Source organism: Ahaetulla prasina, chromosome 15 (assembly GCF_028640845.1).
Source record: "Ahaetulla prasina isolate Xishuangbanna chromosome 15, ASM2864084v1, whole genome shotgun sequence".
Classification (NCBI taxonomy): Eukaryota; Metazoa; Chordata; class Lepidosauria; order Squamata; family Colubridae; genus Ahaetulla; species Ahaetulla prasina.
The window spans coordinates 6,434,318-6,458,348 of NC_080553.1; the positions used below are offsets into that span (position 1 = coordinate 6,434,318).

Consider the following 24,031-nt stretch of genomic DNA (forward strand, 5'->3'; position numbering starts at 1 on the left):
GGCTCCAGAAGCCCTCTGGAGGCCAGAAACAGTCCTATTTCCAGCCTTCGTGAACTTCTGATAGGCCCGTTTTTCGCCCTTCACGAGACTTTGCACGCACCCTGCACTTACCTGCATCCAAAACGGGCCACATGGGGACTCCTATGAGGGGCGGGGTGGGCACCCCTGCTTCAGGGGAAATATGCGCAAAAGATCCCTACAGTAGTAAAAAAACAACAACAACAACAACAAAAAGAATCCAGCCTTGAATAATATCTGGGAGGCATGGTGTACAAAAATACTAGGACAATATTGAAGCACAGGGCATTCATTTGGGTGCATTTTTCGCATTAAAAAAAAACTGAAGCAGAAAGCTTTAAAAGGAAAGAGAGAGTGAGAGAGAGAGAAGCTTGCAGAGCAAACATCCCCTAAAATAGATGTATAACTCTATCATCTTTGTTCCCTGTTAATTGGTGGAGAATTTTTATGGGGCACGGTCAGGAAGCCACAAAACTATATTTAGCCATGTAAAATCTGGAATGGAGATTGGAGCCTTGATGGAGAAAAAGAATTATCTAAGGCTGAATCCAGATGATTCATCCCAAACTCTGGAGTAGAGTAGAATTCTTGTTCTATTAAAAAAAAAAAAATCTGCCATGTTTATTGCTGGACAGCTCTTTGTGGGCAGCTTGACAGTTCCTTGTGACAGTTCCCGCAAGACGTGGCTGATTTTCTGTCACCAGATCTGTCAATATTTGTGCTAAAAATCGATGGAGATTCTCAGTTGCCCATGGTTGTCCCAAAGGTGCTTTTTTTTCAAAAGGCAACTGGACTTTCTTTGTTTTTCCTTGAAGACCTTTCGCTTCTCATCCAGGAAGCTTCATTGGTTCTGAGTGAATTGGTGCAGTCATCTGGTCGTTAGCACTCTTTCTGCGAGTCACTGAGGTCACTTGGAGGTTTATCTGTGACTTCAAGGTCACCTCCAATTGATTTTAGCCAGATATATGCATGCAAGGTTATAGCAAGGAGTGACCAGTATATGTATTTTTGCTGCGGTAGAAACGCATAAATCGAACCCAGCCAGCTAATCCACTAGCTTGCAGCTGAACGATAAGTTCCAGTTTCATAATCGTTTGTCAGTCAGTTAAAGAGGGTGCTTTTCAGGGAGCTGATGAGTAATTGCGCCCCGTGTATAAAAAAGAGGGATGGGTGATTTAAAGCCAGTTAATATCCCTGTCCCCATTGTAAAATGACTCCATTAGAGACGCGGTACTGATTACTTCCCTACTTTGAACTGAATATATCAATATGCCTTCCTTGGTTGTCAGACTGTTGATCAAAAACCATCATGGCTAATCCTTCAAAAACCCAACGAGTCTGGTATCTGGGATAAAAGTTAAGGGATGATCTAGACCAGTGATGGCTAACCTTTTCTGGACCGAATGCCAAAAGCGCATGCATGCCCAAACTCCTAAAATGCAATGTGTGTGTGGCCCCCATGCGTGTGCTCTACCCTGCGCATGCGGGAGCACTCCCCACACGTGCTACACCCTACACATGCATGCCCCCCCACCAGTGATGGGATTCAAGTAATTTAACAACCGGTTCTCTGCCCTAATGATTTCTTCCAACAACCAGTTTGCCAAACTGCTCAGAAAGTTAACAACCGGTTCTCCCGAACTGGTGCAAACTGGCTGAATCCCACCACTGCCCCCCACGCACCCTGCTTCTGCGCATGTGCACCTGGCCACCCCACATGTGCCCTGCCCCCCCACGCATGCGCACAGCCCCCTGCATGCACTCCACTCCAAGCATGTGCATGGCTCCCCCACACATGCCCACAGCCTGCCCCCCACACGCCCCATCCCATCCATGCATGCTTACAGCCTCCCCATACGTGCCCCACCCCTCCACACGTGTCCCACCCCCCTGCACATGCACTCATGGCCCTACATGTGCCCCCTGCCCCCTGTACATGCATGGCAGAGAACCAAAGATCAGCTGGGCAGAGGGAGGCATGCGCAGATGCACGGCAGAGCTGAACTGGGGCGACGGCTCGTGTGCCATTAGAGTGGGAGCTGCGTTCCACATCTGGCATGCGTGCCATAGATTCGCAATCATGGATCTAGACAGTTATTTGAAATCTTCCAGTTCACCAGGATAAGAGCAGAAGGTGATCTAGAAAGCTATCTAAAGTCTTCTAGTTCTCCAGGATAAGAGCAAACAATGATCTAGAAAGCTATCTAATCTTTCAGTTCCCCAGGGTAAAGGAAGCAGAGACTGATCTAAAAAGTTATGTAAAGACTTCTAGTTCTCCAGGATAAGAGCAAACAATGATCTAGAGCAGAGGTCTCCAACCTTGGTCCCTTTAAGACTTGTGGACTCAACTCCCAGAGTCCCTCAGCCAAGTCCACAAGTCTTAAAGCAGGGGTGTCCAAACTACGGCCCGCGGGCCAACTGCGGCCCGCGGGTCAGTTATTATTGGCCCGCAGCAAATTCTCGGTGGACAGTGGGGTGCGGCCCCCGTCCTGGCCCCCAAGGAAGCCGCCGCTCGCCCGGTTGCAGATGCGGGTGGCTCCGCTGGCGATCCCGCCCACCGGGGCTGCGGGCGGCCATTCCGCCACTGGGCTGTAGGCGCCCAGGGCGCCCATGGCTCCAGCCCGGCCCACCAGACAGAGGAAGAGGCGGGCGGGCGGCGGCGCCATCGTCCCCCAGCGGGCTGCAGCCCGGAAGCCAGGCGGGCGCTCTGCTTCCCAGCCCAGCGGGATCCTCTCCGGGCGCGGCGCTCTGCTCAGGGGGCGCTTACTTGTCGCGGATGATGGTCTGCAGCTCCCGGATCTGGTCGTTCATGGGCAGGAGTTTGAGCTGGGCCGCCACCGATCCCGGCCAGTCGTGATGCGTCGCCGTCGCCCGGCGTGGCCGTGGCCTCCTCGGCGCCCCGTCGCCCGCACAGCAGCCGTTCCGCCAGCGCAGCAGCATCGCCGGCTGCCGTCGGCGCTGCTGCTGCTGTCGGGCTCAGGCTGTCACCGCTGCCGGGCGGGGTCGTGACGCAGCTGCGAGCCCGCCCTCGCCGCTCGCCGGCATCCCGGCCTCTGCCCCCGCCGGGCCCACCACGCGCCGGTCGCGGCAAGGCATCGCCTCCATGCGCCGCTGAAGCAGCCGCCGGCGCTGCTGCTGCTGCTGTCCGGGCTCAGGCTGTCACCGCTGCCCGGCCGGGTCGGCGGCGCAGCTGCCGAGGCCCGCCGCCGCCGGCATCCCGCCTCTGCCCCGCCCGGCCCACCACGCGGTCGCGGCAAGGCATCGCCCATGCGCCGCCCGAAGCAGCCGCCGTGGCGCCCGCCACACGCTCCGCTTTACCTCAGCCGCGGGCCCGTGTGCGGCCCGTGGCGCCGAGCTCGCCCGCTCCCATTGGCCGCGCGCTGCCGCTCCGCGCGCGCCGCCACTCGGCGTTCGGAGGAGGGCGGTGCCCGCCCACTCTCGCCCCTAGTTAGCCCGTCCCTTTCTGGCCTGGGTGGGAGCCGCGTGGCACACCTGAGTGGCTGCGAGGCGGTGCGGGCCTCGCCTGGGCCTCCCGGAGTCCCTCCATTGGCTGCTGTGTCTCCCTCAGTGGGAAGAGAGTTCGCGACGGACGCGGAAAATCCCCAGTAAATACATGCTGGTTGCCAAAAGCTTGACTTTTGCTGTAACTGGGGATGCTGCGAAGGTCATAAATGCAAAGACTGGTGGTAAGTCACTTTTTTCAGTGCTGTTGTATTGGTCGCTAAATGAGTGGTTGCAAGCCGAGGATTACTGGTAGCCGCTGTCAGTATTTAGGTCTCTATGTATTTAGGTTTCTATGCCCATAGCCACATCCACTCAGTCACATGAGGAGTTAGCCACGCCCACCAGTCACATGACCACCAAGCCACACCCCAAAATAAGCCACGCCCACAGAACTGGTACAAAAACCCCCCCCCCCCCGTGGCCCGGGCCTTTGCTTATTTTTCTGTATTTGGCCCTCACTCAAAAAACTTTGGACACCCCTGTCTTAAAGGGACCAAGGTTGGAGACCCCTGATCTAGACACTTATTTAAAATCTAGTTCATCAGGCTAAAAGCAGAGGGTGATCTAGAAAGTTATCTGAAGTCTGCTGATTCTGGGTGAGGTATAACTTTCAAGGATGTGAGCCAGGTGACCTCTCAATCAATGATTCTTCTTAAAATTTTCAGATCTCAGTTAAAATGCAAAGAGGACATCTCTAGCTTTTTTAAAAACAGGAGTGGACCATGTGTGGTGATCCAGATGCAAGGGCTCCAGAAGACATCTTTTATGATCAATGTCCATAGTTGTAAAGGTCAACAGGACAGCCTTTGGAATTCTTTACCTCATGATAAATTGATTTATTTTGGGGTCTTTGAGCTAGTCTTGGCAACTGTCTGGACAAGTAACTGTAGCATTCTTGACAGGATTTTGGAAGAGGTTGACTTGACTTTTTCTTTCTTGGGTTGACGGGCATAAGGTCAGCCAGCTGGCTTTGCTCCTAAAACAAGACTAGAACCCACAGTCTCCCGGTTTCTAGCCTGCTGCTTCAACCTCTACACCAAACTGGCTCTTTCTCATGGTAAAATATACAATTTCAGTCCTTGAGGGATCTTACAAAGCTTCCAATGCTTAAGTAGCATAGTCAATGCTCATTCTGGCTGTGAGCTCCAGGGGCTGTTATATTCCTCTGAAAAGTTGTCAGGGTTCCAAGTAATACATCCATAGCAAACAGAACTCCCAGCCAGATAAATTCCTCAAAGAATGGTTTCATTGAATATATCATATTGGCACAGTTCTGGTGAAAACCTACTCTGAATATTACCACGGTTTTCACCTAATTAAAACTAAAAGTTTTTCCCCTTCCCCAAACAATCAGTCACATGGTCCAATCAAGGTGCTGTCCAGTTTCTTGGAAACTTCACTCCTCCTCTTTTCAGCCACCTGTGGGAATGTCCTTGGTTCCCAGGAGAAAGTATTTTGTTTTGGCTACAAAACCCCAACTATCTCTATCCCCCCCCCCGCTCCCTATCCCTCAGCTCCAGTGTGGCAACACTGAAGCTTCCAAGATGGCCTCAGTCAGGCCAGCTTCAGGGTTGACAAAAGTATTCTTGAAAAATATTCAAGAGCAAATGTCGCTCTTTGTTGTGTCTTGCCCGCTCTCACCGCAGCCGGGGTCTGCTTATCTGCTTCCGAACACGGAGGAATGTATGCCTCCCGGCCCCAGTCCTGGCTCCATGCCCAGACAAGCTGCAGAGGAGGGGGCACCTCTCGGTCCCAGCCCTGGCTCCATGCCCAGGCAAACGGAGCAGCTAGACCCCTCCCCCTCCTCCACAGCATGTGAGCCTGAGGAAAGTTTATTTCCAACAGCTGCTGATTGGAGTGACCCTCGCATCAGAAGACTGGATAGGCAGAGGCAACAGAAGGAAGGGAGGGGCAGGCCTTAATGAGTGCTGAGTCATGGAGCCACACCCCATGGCCTATATAAAGGATCTGCTTTCTGGCAGTCTCTGAGTCAGGCAAAGTCGAACTTATCTTGCTGAAGTCACTTACTGGTCTCCTGCCTGCTCTGAGGACTTTGCTAGGACTTTGGGCAGAGCTGCAGAGGCAAGCCTGATTCGGATTTCCCTGACCCGGCCGTCAGCGGAGGAGTGGGACACGACACTCTTGGCTTAGACAAACTCTCTATGGACAGCATGGCTGCGGATGAGGCCATCTACGACACCCTTCTTCACAATCTCTTCAACAGACCCAGTGGGATGGATGTCTTGAGGAGAAGCATCAACATTATTGGATTAGATACCTTGCCGTAAGGAGCATCGGCATTATTGGATTAGATACAGATGAGGAAACAGATTTTGTCTGCTACAGAAACAGCTGTGCATCTTGGCATACCATTTCAGCTTGTTTTCCTATGTGAAGCCCAAGGAGAATCTCCCTTGGGTTGAGGTTGACTTTGTAGGAGCACAAGAACATGTTGTTTACTTGGCTGAGGCATGACCGTGGCTCCCTATCTCATTCTTAAAGGACATATTTTCAACTTTCCAATCCACCTTATGGCTTGTAGGATTTTTGTAGTCCTGCATCCGAATGCAAAATACCAGAATAACAGAATTGGAAGCAGTGGTGGGATTCAGCCAGTTCGGGCAAACTGGTAGTTAAATTGCTGGCTGGATCCACTCCACTCCTTCCTGCCCTGCCCCTTCCAGGAGTCCCCCCGCACCCCATTTTGGCTCTCAGGTAAGTGCAGGGAGGCTTCCTAGGCCCAAATAGGGGCTTGGGGGTAGCGACCCCCCTGTGGACCGTTTTTGCTCCCAGGGAGCTTCAGGAAGGCCTCCTAGATCCCTCCTAGATCCCTAAAACAGGGATCAGGCTCTGCGCATGCGCAAGATGGCAGCCTAGCCGGAGTTCGGAGACAACGAGGATTATGTGAGGAGGGGGATGGCGGCGCCCAGGCGGCCTGCCGAACAGTCTGCGCCCCCCGGTTGGCCGTATCATCTTCTGGACAGCCGTGGGGGAGGTTTCAGGACCTCCCTGGACGCGCGGCTGCCGAGACCAGGGCTGCGGAAGGGCGAGCTGCGAACGGCGGCCATTTTACCACCCGGCCGGGCAGGAGCCGAAGAAAGAAACAATTGGGTAATGGAGGAAAGGACGCCGGGACCCAGATGGCTTGCCGAGCGGCTTTCGCCCCCCGGTCAGGTATATCATCTTTCGGGCAGCCGGGGGAGAGGCCTGTGGGCCTCTCTGGACTCCCGGCTGCCGGGAATGAGACCGGGGATGGGCGAGCGGCGAATGGCGGCCATTGGACTACGGACGAGGCCGCGGCTTGTAATTAGTTGTTGGGAAGCCGCTGGGTTTCTCTCCTGACATCTAGCGCCTCGGCTATTTCGGATTATTTTGGGGCTTACCAGCCTCCTTGGTTTCCTGGTCTTGTTTTGGATTTGGTGGATGGCCATGGGGCGAAGGGCTGTGAAGGATCCCCCTGGTGGCCCCTGCTGGAGGTGTCCTGGCCTAGTTTGGCCTGGTTGGGCCCAGCTAGGCCTGCTTCTTCCCGGACCAGGAAGTTACATTGCCATCTGTAACATTGTCACCTGCATTTGTCATCTTGCACTTTGTATGGCCGGCCGGAGTTTTCTGGGTTCGGCCATCTTTGGAACTTCCCGGGAGGATGATTGGAGACCGACTGTTGCAGTGGGACTTTATCTTGAAACATCTACTGTGGAACCATCTACCTTGGAAATAGCTGAGACGCCATGGACGGAGAGAGGAATACCACCTCTATTAGATTATGGATTTTAGGACTGAGCTTGGTGCAGAGTAGTAATAACTTTCTACCATCAGACTACATCTGCTTATTGTACCATCTTGTGTCAGCGTTAAGCCAGCCACCATCCGAAGATATTCTGGCAGATGGGTATCCATTAGGATTTGGCATTACATCCTGCCACCCCAGACATTATACTACTACCTCTCGCTGTCTTCTTTCTCCTGCTTATGCTTTTGAACATTTATGCGATATTCTGCTTTGGAACTCTTGCGCCTGCAGGTGCCCCCGCCGCAGGAATGGCCCGCCGCATTATCAAGGGCGGCCTCAATGACGGTCTTGGGACCCACAGAGGTGGCATGCGAAAAAAAAGAGCCTTTGGGGTTTTTTAGATAGGGCTTTTTTAAGGGGTGGGAGGGGCAGGGCGGGTGTTGGGGGTAGCCCGTCGGGTGGGGAGCCAGTCCTTGCGCGTGCTCGCGACGGTTTTTTAATGGGTTCGGAGGTTAGGGGAGATTATGCCCTGCTGGTGAGGGTGGTCTGATTTGCACGGTAAGTGGGAGGGGCAGATATGGCGGAAGGGGGGGACCATATCATTTTGGGGGGGCGCGCGGTCGATGTTTGCAGGCGATCGCGCCCCCCGATCCCCCGTCCTTTTCCCGTTCCCCGGATGGTCAAGACCCTCAGAGCCTGGGCCTTCGGCTGATGTTATGCAACGCACGGTCCGTAGTCAATAAGGCCCCCCTAATACACGATCTTATTCAGGGGGGCGCTGCGGACCTTATAGGCGTTACGGAAACCTGGCTGGGCACGGAAGGGGTGTGCCTTGTTGAGATGTGCCCGCCAGGTTCCCGTGCATTCCATCAGCCGAGGGCCCAGGGCAGGGGTGGAGGGGTGGCGGTTGTGATTAGAGAGAGCCTAGAGCCGAGGGAGACCACTGTACCTCAGATTGCTGGGTGCGAATCCTCTTTGTGAGATGGGGTCATAGGTGTCAGGTGGGATTACTGATCGCTGCACCTGGCTCCTTGCTACGTGACAGTCGCCTGCCCGAGCTCCTGGAGGTGCTGGCGGGGTGGCAGTTGAGACCCCAGACTTTTAGTCATGGGGACTTTAACTTGCCATCTTCCGCTTGTCATCGACAGCAGCTCGGGAGTTCATGGCTTCCATGACGGCCTTGGACCTGACCCAAGTAGTTGATGGCCCTACTCACATTGGGGGTGGCACTCTGGACTTGATTTTTGTCTCTGGTCAGTGGTTGAGAGATCTGGACTTGAAGGAAATAGTCATTGAACCTTTGTCATGGTCAGATCACTCTCTTCTTCGCCTGGACTTTCTGACCGCTACTCCCCACCGCAGGGAGACGGAGCCGATGCGTTGGTTCCGTCCCAGGCGCCTGATGGACCCGGAGGGGTTCCGGACGGAGCTTGGGCCATTCCCTGAGGGTCTGGCTCACGGCTCGGCTGAGGAACTTGTTGCGGCCTGGGAACAGGCCGCGGCGGGGGCCTTAGACCGAGTCGTGCCTTTGCGGCCTCTGACCCCGCGCAGGTCCCAACCGGCTCCTTGGTTCTCCGAGGAGCTGCGAGGGATGAAGCGCCAGAGAAGACGCCTAGAGAGTTCCTGGAGGTCTAGCCGTTCGGAGGCTGATCGGACACTAGTGAAGTCCTATACTAGGACTTACCTAGTGGCATTGAGGGAAGCGAGGCGTAGCTACGCCTCCTCCCTCATTGCATCGGCAGATAACCGCCCAGCCGCCCTGTTTCGGGTGACTCGCTCCCTTTTACATCAGGGGGAGCGGGATGACCCGTTGCAGGGACGTGCTGAGGAGTTTAACGGTTATCTATACGATAAAATCGTTCAGCTTCGGGATGGTCTGGACCAGAATTGTAGTGACGCGGGTGAGACGGCTGAGGGCGGTCTTGGTGACATTTTATGGGATGAGTTTGACCCTGTGGCTCCCGAGGACATGGACAGGTTGTTGGGTAGGTTGAATGCCACCACGTGTTTACTGGACCCGTGCCCCTCCTGGTTGGTGCTGGCCACTCAGGAGGTGACACGAGGCTGGCTCCAGGCAATTACAAGCGCTTCCTTGGTGGAGGGAGTCTTCCCGGCCGCCTTGAAAGAGGCGGTGGTGAGACCCCTCCTCAAGAAGCCTTCCTGACCCGCTGTTTTAGGTAATTATCGTCCGGTCTCCAACCCGCTCATGCGAAGGTTGTAGAGAGTATGGTGGCATATCAGTTTCCCTTACACCTGGATGAAACTGTCTATCTAGACCCGTTCCAGTCCGGCTTCCGGCCCGGTTACAGCACTGAGACGGCTTTGGTCGCGTTGGTGGATGATCTCTGGAGGGCCAGGGATAGGGGATGTTCCTCTGCCCTGGTCCTGTTAGACCTCTCAGCGGCTTTTGATACCATCGACCATGGTATCCTGCTGCGCCGATTGGGGGGATTGGGAGTGGGAGGCACCGTTTATCGGTGGTCCCCCTCCTATCTCCCCGATCGGCCGCAGACGGTGTTGACGGGGGGGCAGAGGTCGGCTCCGAGGCGCCTCACTTGTGGGGTGCCGCAGGGGTCGATCCTCTCGCCCCTTTTGTTCAACATCTATATGAAGCCGCTGGGTGAGATCATCAGTGGCTTCGTGTGAGGTACCAGCTGTCGCTGATGACACCCAGCTGTACTTTTCACACGGGCCACCCCAACGAAGCTATCAAGTGTTGTCCCGGTGCTTGGAGGCCGTCTGGTCTGGATGGGGAGAAACAGGCTCAAGCTCAATCCCTCCAAGACAGAGTGGCTGTGGATGCGGCATCCCGGTACAGTCAGCTGAGTCCTCGGCTGACTGTTGGGGCGAGTCATTGGCCCCGATGGAAGGTGCGCAACTTGGGCGTCCTCCTGGATGAACGGCTGTCTTTGGAAGATCATTTGACGGCCGTCTCCAGGAGAGCTTTTTACCAGGTTCGCCTGGTGCGCCAGTTGCGCCCCTTTCTAGACCGGGATGCCCTATGCACGGTCACTCACGCCCTCGTGACGTCTCGCCTGGATTACTGCAATGCTCTCTACATGGGGCTCCCCTTGAAGGGCATCCGGAGGCTGCAGTTAGTTCAGAATGCGGCTGCGCGGGTTATAGAGGGAGCCCCTCGTGGCTCCCGTATGACACCTATCCTGCGCAGACTGCACTGGCTACCTGTGGCCTTCCGGGTGCGCTTCAAGGTGTTGGTAACCACCTTTAAAGCGCTCCATGGCATAGGGCCGGGTTATCTACGGGACCGCCTACTGCTACCGAATACCTCTCACCGACCTGTGCGCTCTCACAGAGAGGGACTCCTCAGGGTGCCGTCAGCTAGACAGTGTCGTCTGGCGACGCCCAGGGGAAGGGCCTTCTCTGTGGGGGCTCCCACCCTCTGGAACGAACTCCCCCCAGGACTCCGTCAACTTCCGGACCTCCGAACCTTCCGTCGCGAGCTTAAGACGCATTTATTCATCTGTGCAGGACTGGCTTAGATTTTAGATTTTAAATTTAGATTTTAAATTTATAGATTTTTAAATTTACAGGGGTTTAAATTTGGTTTTAAGATTTATATTTATATTTTTAATATTTGGCATTAGAATAAGTTTTTTAATAGTTATTTTAATTGTATATAAATGTTTTATGTGCCTGTGAACCGCCCTGAGTCCTTCGGGAGATAGGGCGGTATACAAATTTGAATAAATAAATAAATAAGTAAATAAATAAATAAATAAATAAACAGGGGCGCAGGGGACCCCTGCACATTCTCCCATCCCCGTGGCTAGTTTTATCTCTGGGGTGGGGTGCAGGAGGCTGAATGCTGCCTGTCACACCCTCTGTCCACACCCACCATGGACACGACCACTGGTTATTAGGGCAGAGAGACCTATTAGTAAATTATTTGAATCTCACCACTGGTTGGAAGGAATCTTGGAGGTCTTCTATGACCCACGATTGCTGTGCCAAATCTGCTCCGAATCATATTGTGAGGGATGCGGATGACACGGCCTTATCCAGGATGACAATGAAGATGCTTATACTAGGGAAGAGATGAAGCATCTGGTGGACTGAGGCAATAAAGGTAACCTGATTCTAAATGTTAATAAAACATAGGAGATCGTTGTAGATACTCATACTCCACTCAGTATCAAAGATGCAGTTGTAGAGGTGGTTGACAGGAGTAAGTATCTGGAGCTGCAGATAACTAAGAATTTGAACTGGTCTCTTCATGTATATATGGAAGTGGTGAGCCTTTGAGAGCTGTAGGCAATGAAATTTCATTTTAATGTATGCCGATTTGTGTACATTCAAAGTGACAATAAAGTTATTATTCTATTCCTATTCCTATTCCTATTCCATTCCATTTATTCTACTCCACATTTCCTATTCCTATTCCTATTCCTATTCCTATTCCTATTCCTATTCTTTTCTACTCTACTCTACTCTACTCTACTCTACTCTACTCTACTCTACTCTACTCTACTCTACTCTACTCTACTCTACTCTACTCTACTCTACTCTACTCTACTCCATTCCATTCCACTCCACTTCATTCCATTCCATTCCATTCCATTCCATTCCATTTTCTATTCTATCCCATCCCATCCCATTCTATGAGGTTGTCTACCTTTTGGCAACAGGGACCGGTTACATGGAGAGATGTTTCTCCACAGACTGGAGAGGGTGTGGTTTTGTGTTCTGCCTGCATCCTGTGGATGGGGCTTTGCTTGTTTGTGGGGCCCGGTTTCTGGCACTCTGCAGACCAGTGGTTCATGAACTGGGGATCGGGGACCCCTGTTTTAGTCCAACCCCTGCTCAATCAGGAAACCATGTAGCCTTTTCAGGATCAACCAAGGCCCCTCCCAGCTCTCCATCCTTGGAGAGGGAGATCTTGAGATTTCATCGTGAACAACATCCATAATCACTATTTGCATGAAGCGATTTTCTACTCAGTGATCAATTACGTAATCTCCACCAAAATGTCCAGAAATGTAGCAAAGGCTTCTTCGATTGTGACTGCCATTCAAAGGATCTGGATTTAATTTATATGCCTGTTAAGGCCAAAGAACCTCCGTATAAATAATGCTTTGTTTTGTTCCCTTCCGATTTTACACAGAATGTTATTAGCAATCTCCTTGTGGAACCAGTTTTCTCTCATGCACCGTACGAATCAATCAAATTATTCATCCTCTAGCCACAGTGCCTTATTATACTCATTGCAACCCACAACATGTAGAGAATGCTGCTGCGATCTCTTTCCTGCTTAAAACAAAAATCTCCCTGAATATTACATATGAAAACAAGGCTCAAAATCTATTCTTTGTCTTGACAGATTGACAGCTAAGGCGGTGGCTGTTCTCCTACCTATCTTGGGAAGTTCGTGGATCTTTGGCATCCTGGCAGTGAATGACCGAGCTTTGGTGTTCCAGTACATGTTTGCAATATTTAACTCATTGCAGGTATGGCCAGTTGGGTGTAGATGATACACTATAGAGAGGTTTGTTGTATTTAACACAGCAAGGTAACCGAATAGCAATATCCCTTAGACTTATATACCGCTTTACAGTGCTTTACAGCCCCTCTCTAAGCAGTTTACAGAGTCAGCTTATTGCCCCCAACAATCTGGGTCCTGATTTTATTCACCTTGGAAGGATGGAAGGCTGAGTCAACCTTGAGGCGGTCAGGATCGAACTGCTGACAGTGGGCAGAATTAGCCTCCAATACTGCATTCTAACCACTGCACCACCAAGGAAGGAAGGAAGGAAGGAAGGAAGGCCATTCGAAATTGCACCAGCATTGAAAAAAGTGGCATGACCATTTTTCATAATTAAATGACCCCCATTAAGCATCCTCCTGGTCACACAAATCAAAATTTGGACACTTGGCTCGTATTTATGACGGTCGCATGTTGCCAGTTCGTGTGTTCCCCTTTTGTGACCTTCTGACAAGCAAAGTCAACGAGGAAGCCAGATTTACTTAAGGACCATGTTATTAATTTAATAACTGCAGCGATTCACGTAGCAACTTTGGCATAGAAAAATCGTAGGGACAAAATTCACTTAACAAATTTCTCACTTAACACCAGGAATGTTGGGCTCAGTTGTGGTTGCAAGTCGAGGACTCCTTGTACACTACTCCTAGTCAACAATTGTGAGCAAGGTCACAGACCTCCAAAAACTTTTGTACATTTGCTATTGAACCACAGATCTCCTTCCTTAGCTGTATTAGCGCCAAATGTCCTTTCTGACTTTCTTTTCTGTTTTTTTTTAAATAATAATTTGATTTTATCGTTTCAGGGTTTTTTCATCTTTCTGTTTCATTGCCTCCTGAACTCAGAGGTATGTTCCCATCTCCACCACCCCACATCAGGGAATAAAATCCAATTGATGCTGGAATAAGAATATCGTTATGTATCCCTTTAGCTGGGGGTGGGTGGGGATACATTGATTTAAAGTTTATGCTGTAACAGCCCTTGTGTTAGGGGAACGGGGCCATTTAATTACAAGGCTCCAGGGAAAATATATTTTCTTTTGCTACAGAACACATATACTTTATATATTGGTATATTTAGCTGTCAACCCCATAATTTATGGTGTTTGCAGAGAACTAGTCAGTCAAGAACTCCAAGGGTTAAAACAAACAGCCACTGCTCATATACCAGGATATTATTATTATTTTTTGGGGACTCTATATCTGGTTAAATCAAAGCTCATGGCATAGCTACTTAGTTCATTTGAAATATTACCACCCAATTATCATCTGAAAATGCCAGAAGGGACTTCATTAATTATGTCAGGAATAACCATGTCAACTGTACTGAACTGCTGAATGAAATTTAATTTGGATTGCATTTATAAGCAAATTCAATCAAATCACTTTTTTGTCCTACCCTTAAGGGCTTCTTTCTCCTGGCTGAGTTGATTTTTTGAGAACACAATCACAGCCACATCTCGGGCAAAGACAACCTCATGTTCCCAAGGTTGCATAAACTCAGGATTGGCAACTCAATGACCTCCAGATGTTTTCCAACCAAAGCTTATCAGAGTTTTTAAGAAAACATTTGAGTGCTGTCGCTGAATATGTCACAAGGATCCCCAGGATGTCTCCTTCTGGTGTAGATGCAAAGATCTGAAGAACCCATTAACTACGTCCCAAAGATGCTTTCTCAAGAGGCAACTGGACTTTGTTTTTCCTTGAAGATATTTTACTTCTCATCCAAGAAGCTTCTTGGAAGAGAAGTGAGATGCCTTCAAAGAAAAACAAAGTTCAGTTGCCTTTTGAGAAAGCACCTTTGGGACAACCATGGCCTGGCTGACTGAGAATCTCCGTAGACAAACATTTAACTATGTTTTGGTAATTCCAGAGGTAAGAAATGTGTGCCCCAGATCCTCTGCCTTTCTTGAAGTTGAAGTCAAAACATCTGAAAGACCTCAGGTTGCTATCTCCTCAAGTTAACTACACCCCAAAGAAGAACTTTGAGGGGGCTTTCCTAATCTGGGAAGTCCTACAGCCCTATGATTCTATTGTCTTGCTCAGGGGTCAGCAACCTGCAGCTCTGGAGCCGCATGTGGCTCTTTCATCTCTCTGCTGCAGCTCCCTGTCACTCAAAATATGTGTCACAACCGCCAATGTGTGACACCCGCTGGCCCACGATTTATTGAGCTTTTCGACTCCGGTAGCCCAACCATAGATAAATCCAAGAAACGAAAAGTTTCAGAAGAAAACAGAACATTTAATTCAACTACATATGCTAGTTTTGTGGCCGCTCAAGAAATAGTCAGGCACGGGAAAGGTTTTGTGGCTCCTGGTATTTTCTTTTCTGTGGGAAATGGGTCCAAATGACTCTTTGAGTGTTTAAAGTTGCAGACCCCTGCTCTAGAATAGAATAGAATAGAATAGAATAGAATAGAATAGAATAGAATAGAATAGAATAGAATAGAATTTTTATTGCCCAAGTGTGATTGGACACACAAGGAATTTGTCTTGGTGCATATGCTCTCAGTGTACATAAAAGAAAAGATACCTTCATCAAGGTACAACATTTACAACACAATTGATGGTCAATATATCAATATAAATCATAAGGATTGCCAGTAACAAGTTATAGTCATACAGTCATAAATGGAAAGAGATTGGTGATGGGAACTATGAGAAGATTAATAGTAGTACAGATTCAGTAAATAGTTTGACAGTGTTGATGGAATTATTTGTTTAGCAGAGTGATGGCCTTCGGGAAAAAATTGTTCTTGTGTCTAGTTGTTCTGGTGTCCAGTGCTCTATAGCGTCGTTTTGAGGGTAGGAGTTGATGTCCAGGATGCGAGGGGTCTGTAAATATTTTCACGGCCCTCTTCTTGATTTGTGCAGTATACAGGTCTTCAATGGAAGGCAGGTTGGAAGCAATTATTTTTTCTGCAGTTCTAATTATCATCTGAAGTCTGTGTTTTTCTTGTTGGGTTGCAGAACTGAACCAGACAGTTATAGAGGTGCAAATGACAGACTCAATAATTTCTCTGTAGAACTGAATCAGCAGCTCCTTGGGCAGTTTGAGCTTACTGAGTTGGCGCAGAAAGAACATTCTTTGTTGTCCTTTTTTAATGATGTTTTTGATGTTAGCTGTCCATTTTAGATCTTGCGATATGATAGAACCTAGAAATTTGAAGGTTTCTACTGTTGATACTGTGTTGTCTAGTATTGTGAGAGGTGGAAGTATGGAAGGGTTTCTCCTAAAGTCTACCACCATTTCTACGGTTTTGAGTGTGTTCAGTTCCAGATTGTTTTGGTTGCACCACAAGGCTAGTCGTTCGACCTCTCGTCTATATGCGGATTCGTCATTGTCTCGAATGAGACCAATCACTGTTGTGTCATCTGCGAACTTCAGTAGCTTAACAGATGGATCATTGGAGATGCAGTCATTGGTATACAGAGAGAAGAGAAGTGTGGAGAGCACACAGCCTTGGGGGGCCCCTGTGCTAATTGTACAGGTATTTGATGTGATCTTGCTTAGCTTCACCTGCTGCTTCCTGTTTGTTACCTTCCCCATCACACCAAATCTGGCCTTTTAAACAGCTTTTAGCCCAACATGATTCTTCTTGCCGACATGAGCTTCCTCACCGATGCCAAAGAAAGGCAATGAGAGATAAATATCCTCTTCTGATTTTTTTCCCCTTCCTGGATACAGCCCATCCTTCTCCTCCATCCTTTTTGCTCACTTAGATCTCATTTCTTCTCCACTGCTGGTGAGCATCCCCAAAGAGAGACCGAAAGAATAGAGACAATTTCAGGTATTCATTAAAAGGTCATTTAGTATCCCGATTGGACAATAGGGGGAAATTATACATTGCTATTCTAAGAAGACTGCCTGCCTAGCACCGTTGAGTGCCACAATAGCTGTTCCTGGCTGATACACCAATTAAGGACATGTAGGCGGATCTATTTAGTGTTTCTTTTTTGATCCCTCATCCAGAAATTTCTAACCCATCAGCCATTTCTCTGAAACCAACACAATTTCAGCCAAATGTTTTTACAGGGCTACCTTATCCATATGCAATTGCTCTTCTGGATTGTAATTTGCAATATTTCATACCAACTATCCCTTCAGGATTCAACTGGAAGTATCACAGCTGGAGCTACGTTCAGCTGGAGATATGCCTTTTTTTAAGGACAAATTCGCTAGAAGCAATCTGATCCCAAGAGTTGAGGGATAAGTCAGTTGAACGAACCATGAGTGCAGTTTGAGAGATCTGTATCATTTGAGTTCTGCAGAAGCATGTAGATCTAAGTGGTGGATTTCCATTTCTCCTGGGAATAGAATAGAATAGAATAGAATAGAATAGAATAGAATAGAATAGAATAGAATAGAATAGAATAGAATAGACCTTGGAGGTCTTCTAGTCCAACCCCCTGCTTAGGCAGGAAACCCTATATCATTTCAGACAAATGGTTATCCAACATCTTCTTAAAAACTTCCAGTGTTGGAGCATTCACAACTTCTGAAGGCAAGTTGTTCCACTTATTAATTGTTCTCACTGTCAGAAAATTCCTCCTTAGTTCCAGGTTGCTTCTCTCCTTGATTAGTTTCCAACCATTGCTTCTTGTCCTGCCCTCAGGTGCTTTGGAGAATAGCCTAACTCCCTCTTCTTTGTGGAAGATAAAGGTGAAGAAGAATGAATGAGGGACACCTCTTTTTAACCAAGATGGGAAATTTTCTGGGAGGATACTTCTTTTTCATTGCCTTAGTCACCATGGCTAGTCCTTGACTTATGACCATTTGGGTAGGCACCATTTGAAGTTACAACGGTGCTGGAAAAAAGAGTCCATGAGGAAGGGAAAACAATCTGATGGAAAGGGAGCAAATTGGGATTTCTGAGGAGCTCGGACTCAGGAGCTTGTATCTTCCTAACTTGGGACATCTTTCTCTTCCATGCCAAGGTCAGAGCTGCCTTTAAGCACAAAACGAAAGTGTGGTCGCTCACCAGCAGCTCCATCCGCAACATCAATGTGAAAGCTTTCAATTCTGATATCGTAAGTATTGCTAGAACCCCTCAGCCTTCTGTCTTCCTGTAAGGAGAGTGGAACATCCCAAAATCGAAATCTGAAAAAGTTATTTCCTACTGTGTCTTCTCCAGCATGTGTTCTGACCTTGGCTTCCTGAGACAGTAAAAAGCACATGATTAGTCCCCCAAACCCTCTTTTTATTTCAACGGCTGTGAATTAAGTTCATTCACAGCCCGTACTAAGTCACAAAGAGTTTGTAAAGAGTCTGACAGAAGTCTGCTATAGTCCTTCGGGATAAGGCTGATAAGCACCCACCTGTATCTCCTAATTGGCAATTAGCTTTGCAAGGCCACTCAGAGCACAGAGTCAAAACGGAGCTTCAGAATTTAAATCGACCAGAACGAACAAAGTTGCTTCCTGCGAAGGCTTATGTGCCTTTGCTCCTCCTTTATGTCTTATGGGAGGGGCCAAGCATCTCCAAGCCCTACTTCTGAGTCGTCCCTTTTGTTTTAACTGTTCTTGCCTTCTGACAGCTCTGCACATGCGTACACTGGAATCCAATTGGGAACCATCCAGGTTTATTCCAATGATGCCAATGTTGATTTCCACTCCATGGTGACTTTGGTAGGGTCTCCCCTGGTAGAAGGTTGCTTCCATTGTACTTATTGGGAATGTCTATGCAACATGGCAACCTAAGTCAACTAAAGACTTAGAAACCTGTTTAGATTGGATAGGTTGATCCTTGAATATTATGTTTCTTTAAATTCAGTGCCTTGAGCTAATCTGGCCCATGATTCAACACAATGGCCCAACCCTCCAAATGGGTGAAATCGGTAATTAAATAAACATGTTGCATGAACATTGTCCTCTTAACTTGGTGGATCTGAAAAGGACCTAGTGAAATTAATGGGTGAAATGGGCCATCAGGTGCTGCTACTGTAAATTGGTTATATCAGAGATGAGCGGCTGCATCGGTAGCATCGCTGAAAGACCAATTGGGGTCAAATCCAAGAAGAAGGTAGTCACTTTCTTACATGTGCTTGGGAGGTCTATCATATGATGCATAATGCTGGACTAGATGGATTCATCTTGAATCCAAGAGGTGCATGAGAGAAAGTGTGTAGGTATTGTATATTAGCAATTTCTTAATGCTCCATCAATTGGTCCTCTCTGAGCTCGGTTGCTTTTTTGCAGATGTTTCATTACCCAAACTAGGTAATATCATCACTGCTAGAGAACAAACTAGGTGATATCACTAGCACTGATGAGGTTACCTAGTTTGGGTAATGAAACATCTGCAAGAAAACAACCAAACTCAGAGAGCACCAAAGACCCCTCATTTCAACCCTGATCTACAAATATTCTCCTTTATTGCTCCATCAATTATCCATCAACTTTCTTTCTCAATCCAGGTAACTGTGACCAAGCCCGCAACAACGCCAACCACACTCAACACTAGTGACAAAAGCAGTCATTCTGGCAACAAGATCGACCTTTCCGCCGTCTGACATCTATCCCTGTTGGCCCTTCCTTCTGATACCCAGGCAAACCACATCCTCAGGATCTTCGATTCGTTGCCTGACTACCTATTACTCTCTGAGAATTTGTTCACGTAGGAAGCACCTCTTTACTTCCTTCTAGCTAAATTGAGGAGAGGCAGAATTGCCCATTGGACTGAATCCATACTTCCAGATTTTTCTGGTCTTGGTGTGACCTCCTTTTGGCTGGGAGGACTAGCTATGGAATAGCCAAGTGATATTTTACACTGGATGGTCATCTAAGCACTGGCAGGGATGAAGCTGAGGAAGATTTGTGGGGAAGCTCCAAAGATGCTTTTTCAAGAGGCAACTGGACTTCCCAGTGTTCTTTGAAGGCATTTCACTTCTTATCCAAGAAGCTTCTACAGCTCTGACTGAATGGTGCACTCAGATGTTGGTGGTAAACTTGTCCGCCCCAAGGATAAAATACCCAGACACAAACTGAGCAACATTGTATATGCAGTATAATATAGTAAGCCATGTACAGATCTGTACATTGGGGAAACAAAACAACCACTTCATAAACACATGGCGCAACATAGGAGAACAAACCCATCAGGAATAGATTCAGCAGTCCATCTGCATTTAAAAGACAAAGGCCACTCTTTTGAAGACAGCAAAGTCCACATTTTGGACAGAGAGGACTGCTAGTTTGAAAGAGGAGTTGAAGAGATCATCTATGTCAAAACTGAACAGCCCTCTCTCAACAGAGGGGAAGGGAGACAACATCATCTAACTCCAGTGTACAACACAATCCTTTCAAAAGTTCCAAGAAGGCTCCACACCCATTTGCACTACTCAGGTGATATTGAGGACACGGACAAAACTCCAAGTGGCCTCAATGACTCTCTAAAAGAATGCAAATGACCAGCTGTCTGCAAGGAGTATAAATCCTTCCATTCCCCACCATCCAATCATAGCTGAAGGAAGTTCTTGGATGAGAAGCGAAATGTCTTCAAAGAAAAAACTGAAAGTCCAGTTGCCTCTTGAAAAAGCACTTTTGGGACAACCGTGACCTGGGTGACTGAGAATCTCCATAGACATTTGTGAGGAAGACAACTCCAGTAGACTCTCTGAATCTGAAATGCTAAATTTTCTCATGACACTAACGTTGAGGAGCTCTTGACCAGCTCTTTATATACCTATGCATTAGATAGTTGAAGAATACAAAGGAGAAGTTACACTAGGAAATACCCAACTTCAATCCCTGCATTTGAAGCAAACACTGCAGAAGCAAAGACAATGGAACCAAGCTCTGTTTTCTAATCTTGGCCTGAAGACCAGCAGAAACAGCAGATGTTATATTGGAGCCTCAAGTACATCTGCTTGGTGGTTCTTCAGATCATCCTAACTAATACTGGTTGTGATGGACACCTGCAGCTTCATATCATTGCAAGAAGCTTCTATCTCACCTGGGGAAAACACTTGTACAGAACCCTCCCACCTTCCCAGATGAGACTCTTGTGCCTCTGCTGAGTCCTGTTTGCAGACCGAATTCTCCTTTGTTGAAAATCACAGTTGCTTCGCTGTCCGTCTTGCCAGACAGAACAAAACTTGAATGCCAAACAGCCACATTCCTCCCCCTCAAAGCAAAACAAAATAAAAAGAAACAACCAACCCACCTCTGCAGAAATGAACAAGACAGAAAAAAATGACTCTGAGATGTCAACCAGGCTGCAGCTGGAATTGGGTGATTATCCATGGATGTCATTTTAATTTTTTTTTTATTCCTTTATCCTGATAAGCAAACGGTTGAGTTTTTCCAGCCGTGCAGCAGTGCTGTAGGCTTCTGAAAAGAAAAGCAACATTTGGTTAGTTCAACCAAGGTCTCTCTGCCTCCCTTTATGGATTTCACTAGTTCTCTCGCTGATCAAGTTCCAGGAACTTCCTAAATATAGTGTATCTCGGCACTCTTAAGCACTAAAAGCTTGCTTTTTTAAAAGGAGGACGCAAACGGGACACAAAAAAGAGGAGAAGGGAGAGAATGAGAGAGAGAATGAAAGAGACAATAGAGAAAGAATGAGAGGAAGAATGAGAGAGAATGAGAGAGAATGAGAGAGAGAATGAGAAAGAGAGAGAGAATGTGAGAGGGAGAGAGAATAAGAGAGAGAATGAGAGAAAGAGAGAGAGAGAGAGAGATCATTGTTGTGTGGAAGATTACAGGCTTTTCATACTAATTCAAATCCTAGCTTGTCCAAATGAAGCTAGAAAGATCTTGTCTGGTGGCCTGAAGATATATTATTAAGTCATTGTAGAAAATGACCCAACTTGGTTATCTATTGAATTTGTCCTAGGATAATTGGTCTTTGTTATCCTGGCCATGAAAGGTAGGAGAGAGAGAGAGAGAGACTAAACCAAACCAGAAATTCTCCCCTTCATTTTATGGGATGGGGGTCTCCATCTCATATAACTTCATAGCCCCATAACTTCCTGTCCTTCTTGACTTCTTGATTTGATGGAATGTTAGTCTCCATCTCAAGTAACTTCATAGCTCCATAACTTCCTGTCCTTCTTGACTTCTTGATTTGATGGAATGGTAGTCTCCATCTCAAGACCCATAACTTCCTGTCCTCCTTTGATTTCTTGATTTGATGGAGTGGTAGACTCCATGGTAAACTCCATCTCATATAGCTTCATAGCTCCATAACTTCCAGTCCTGTGCTTTCTTGATCTTCACAGAATGCAGAAATTATCCCTTGATCTAGTCCCATCTTTAGGCTACCTACCAAATGAGGCAGATTGTGGTCTGATTCACCTGCAGATATGATCTAAGCTCAGAAGTTTCGTAATGACCCATTAACTCCTCCTTCGCTGTCCTTTTTCCCTATGGGTGTTCACCATAATTTAGGAGTACATTGGCACTGTCACCCAGTAAAAATCATAGTAGGAAGGTCTAGTTTTTTGACTACCCTTAGAATGGGGGGGGGGTTGGGTGTGCACATTCCAGCTTGAACTAATCAAGGTTAAATTGAACTAATCATGGTTAAAATTCACAATGATTTAGATGAAACTTAACTCTGCTCTTACAGCCTGCTTACAACTGAAGGCTTAGCAGATGCATTCATAAAGGTAAATTTATGTATGCTAGTCATTTCCAGCTCTAAGGGCAATACTCATCTCTGTTTCTAAGCCGAAGAGCCAGCACTGTCCGAAAACGTCTCCATGGTCTTGTGGCCGGCATGACTCCATGCCAAAGGCGCAGAAAACCAAAGGTGGCCCCTATTTTTCTACTTGCATTTTTTATGTGCTTTCGAACTGCTAGGTTGGCAGAAGCTGGGACAAGTAACGGGAGCTCACCCCATTACGCGGCACTAGGGATTCGAACTGCTGAACTACCGACCTTTCGATCGACAAGCTCAGCATCTTAGCCACTGAGCCACTGCGTCCTTACATACAACATGCGAAATGTAGGGCAGTTCCAGTAGTGGGATTCAAGTCATTTAACAACCGGTTCTCTGCCCTAATGATTTCTTCCAACAACCAGTTTGCCAAACTGCTCAGAAAGTTAACAACCGGTTCTCCCGAAGTGGTGCGAACTGGCTGAATCCCACCACTGGGCAGTTCCCATTTATGTTGAACATTTTGTATAAACCCAGAAGGTTAAGCTAAGTTCCAAAATCAGGATAAACATGCTTACTTATAATAGTTCAATTTTCATTTCCTTCTATGCATTTAAATACCCGTCTCTTAAGCATTTAAAAAATTTAAAAACCTTTCAAACACCAGATTGGGTTTAGAGTAAGAAGACACTCTATTAAGAATCCTACTTTCAGAACTTTTTTTTTTAAAAAAAGAAAGCTATATTTAATCCTCTATTTTTTTTGTGTTGCTTGAGCTTGTTTGTATTTTGAGTTTGTGATATACAGGGTTACAAGCATGCATATATATGCATGTACATTAAATGTGAATAAGCCATAAATTTTTATTTTCAATCGTTTATCATCCTGAATGGTATATATATATATATATATTCATTGTGTTACCGAATGCAGTAAATGTGCTCAAGGATTTTCTTTTTTCTTTTCTTTTCTTTCTTTTTTTAAATCCCTGCCTGTAGCCTTTTTCTAAAAAGGACCCCAGCATTTATTTATGGGTCTTATTTTTCTAGTTTTTTGCAATCTGTCTTCGGAGCTGCGTGGGGATGTCAACAATATGAAAGCTTAATTGAATGAGATGTGAGTTAAGAAATAGATTAAATAGCAGCAAAATGATGACTTTGCCCTTATAAGAATAAAATGGTTAAATAGATCACCCCTACCTCTTGTTCTTCTTTTTATTTCTTGATTGGAACAACAGTGGGGGGGAAAAAAACCTCTTTTCTAATCGAAAGTGGATATCGACTTGTTCAGATTATTTTGACATTAGAAGAATAGTAGAAATAGAGACGTACCAATAGAGACGATTTGTAGACCAAGGTTGAACAATTGAGTCCATGGTCTTCTCTGAGCTTGGTGGTTTTCTTGCAGAGGTTCCATTGTGCAATTAGGTAACATCATTAGGACTAGAAGGGAGATGACAGGTTTGTAGAAAGGAGGAGGATGAGGAGGAAGATTGTGGGCTCCTTGGTGCTCTTTGAACTTGGTGGGTTTCTTGCAGATGTTTCATTGCCCAGCTAGGTAACATCATCAGGTCTAAAAGGGAGACAGATTTGTGGAGAGGAGGAGGAGGAGGAGGAGGAGGAGGAGGAGGAGGAGGAGGAGGAGGAGGAAGATTTTGGGCTCCTTGGTGTTCTCTGAGCTTG

At 47.4% G+C, this 24,031-nt stretch overlaps 1 protein-coding gene across 4 annotated transcripts in view; it reads left to right on the forward strand.

Annotated features, from left to right (window-relative positions):
- ADGRD1 (adhesion G protein-coupled receptor D1) overlaps positions 1-23,538 on the forward strand; it is a 185,938-nt gene extending 162,400 nt beyond the window's left edge. For all 4 annotated transcript variants that reach the window (XM_058158388.1, XM_058158389.1, XM_058158391.1 and 1 more), the window contains 4 exons: positions 12,591-12,717; positions 13,555-13,596; positions 17,687-17,779; positions 19,165-23,538. In XM_058158388.1, the coding sequence (XP_058014371.1) occupies positions 12,591-12,717; positions 13,555-13,596; positions 17,687-17,779; positions 19,165-19,260 (358 nt within the window). In that variant the 3' untranslated portion in view covers positions 19,261-23,538. The remainder of the gene's footprint in view (positions 1-12,590; positions 12,718-13,554; positions 13,597-17,686; positions 17,780-19,164) is intronic.
- Positions 23,539-24,031: the final 493 nt, after the last annotated feature.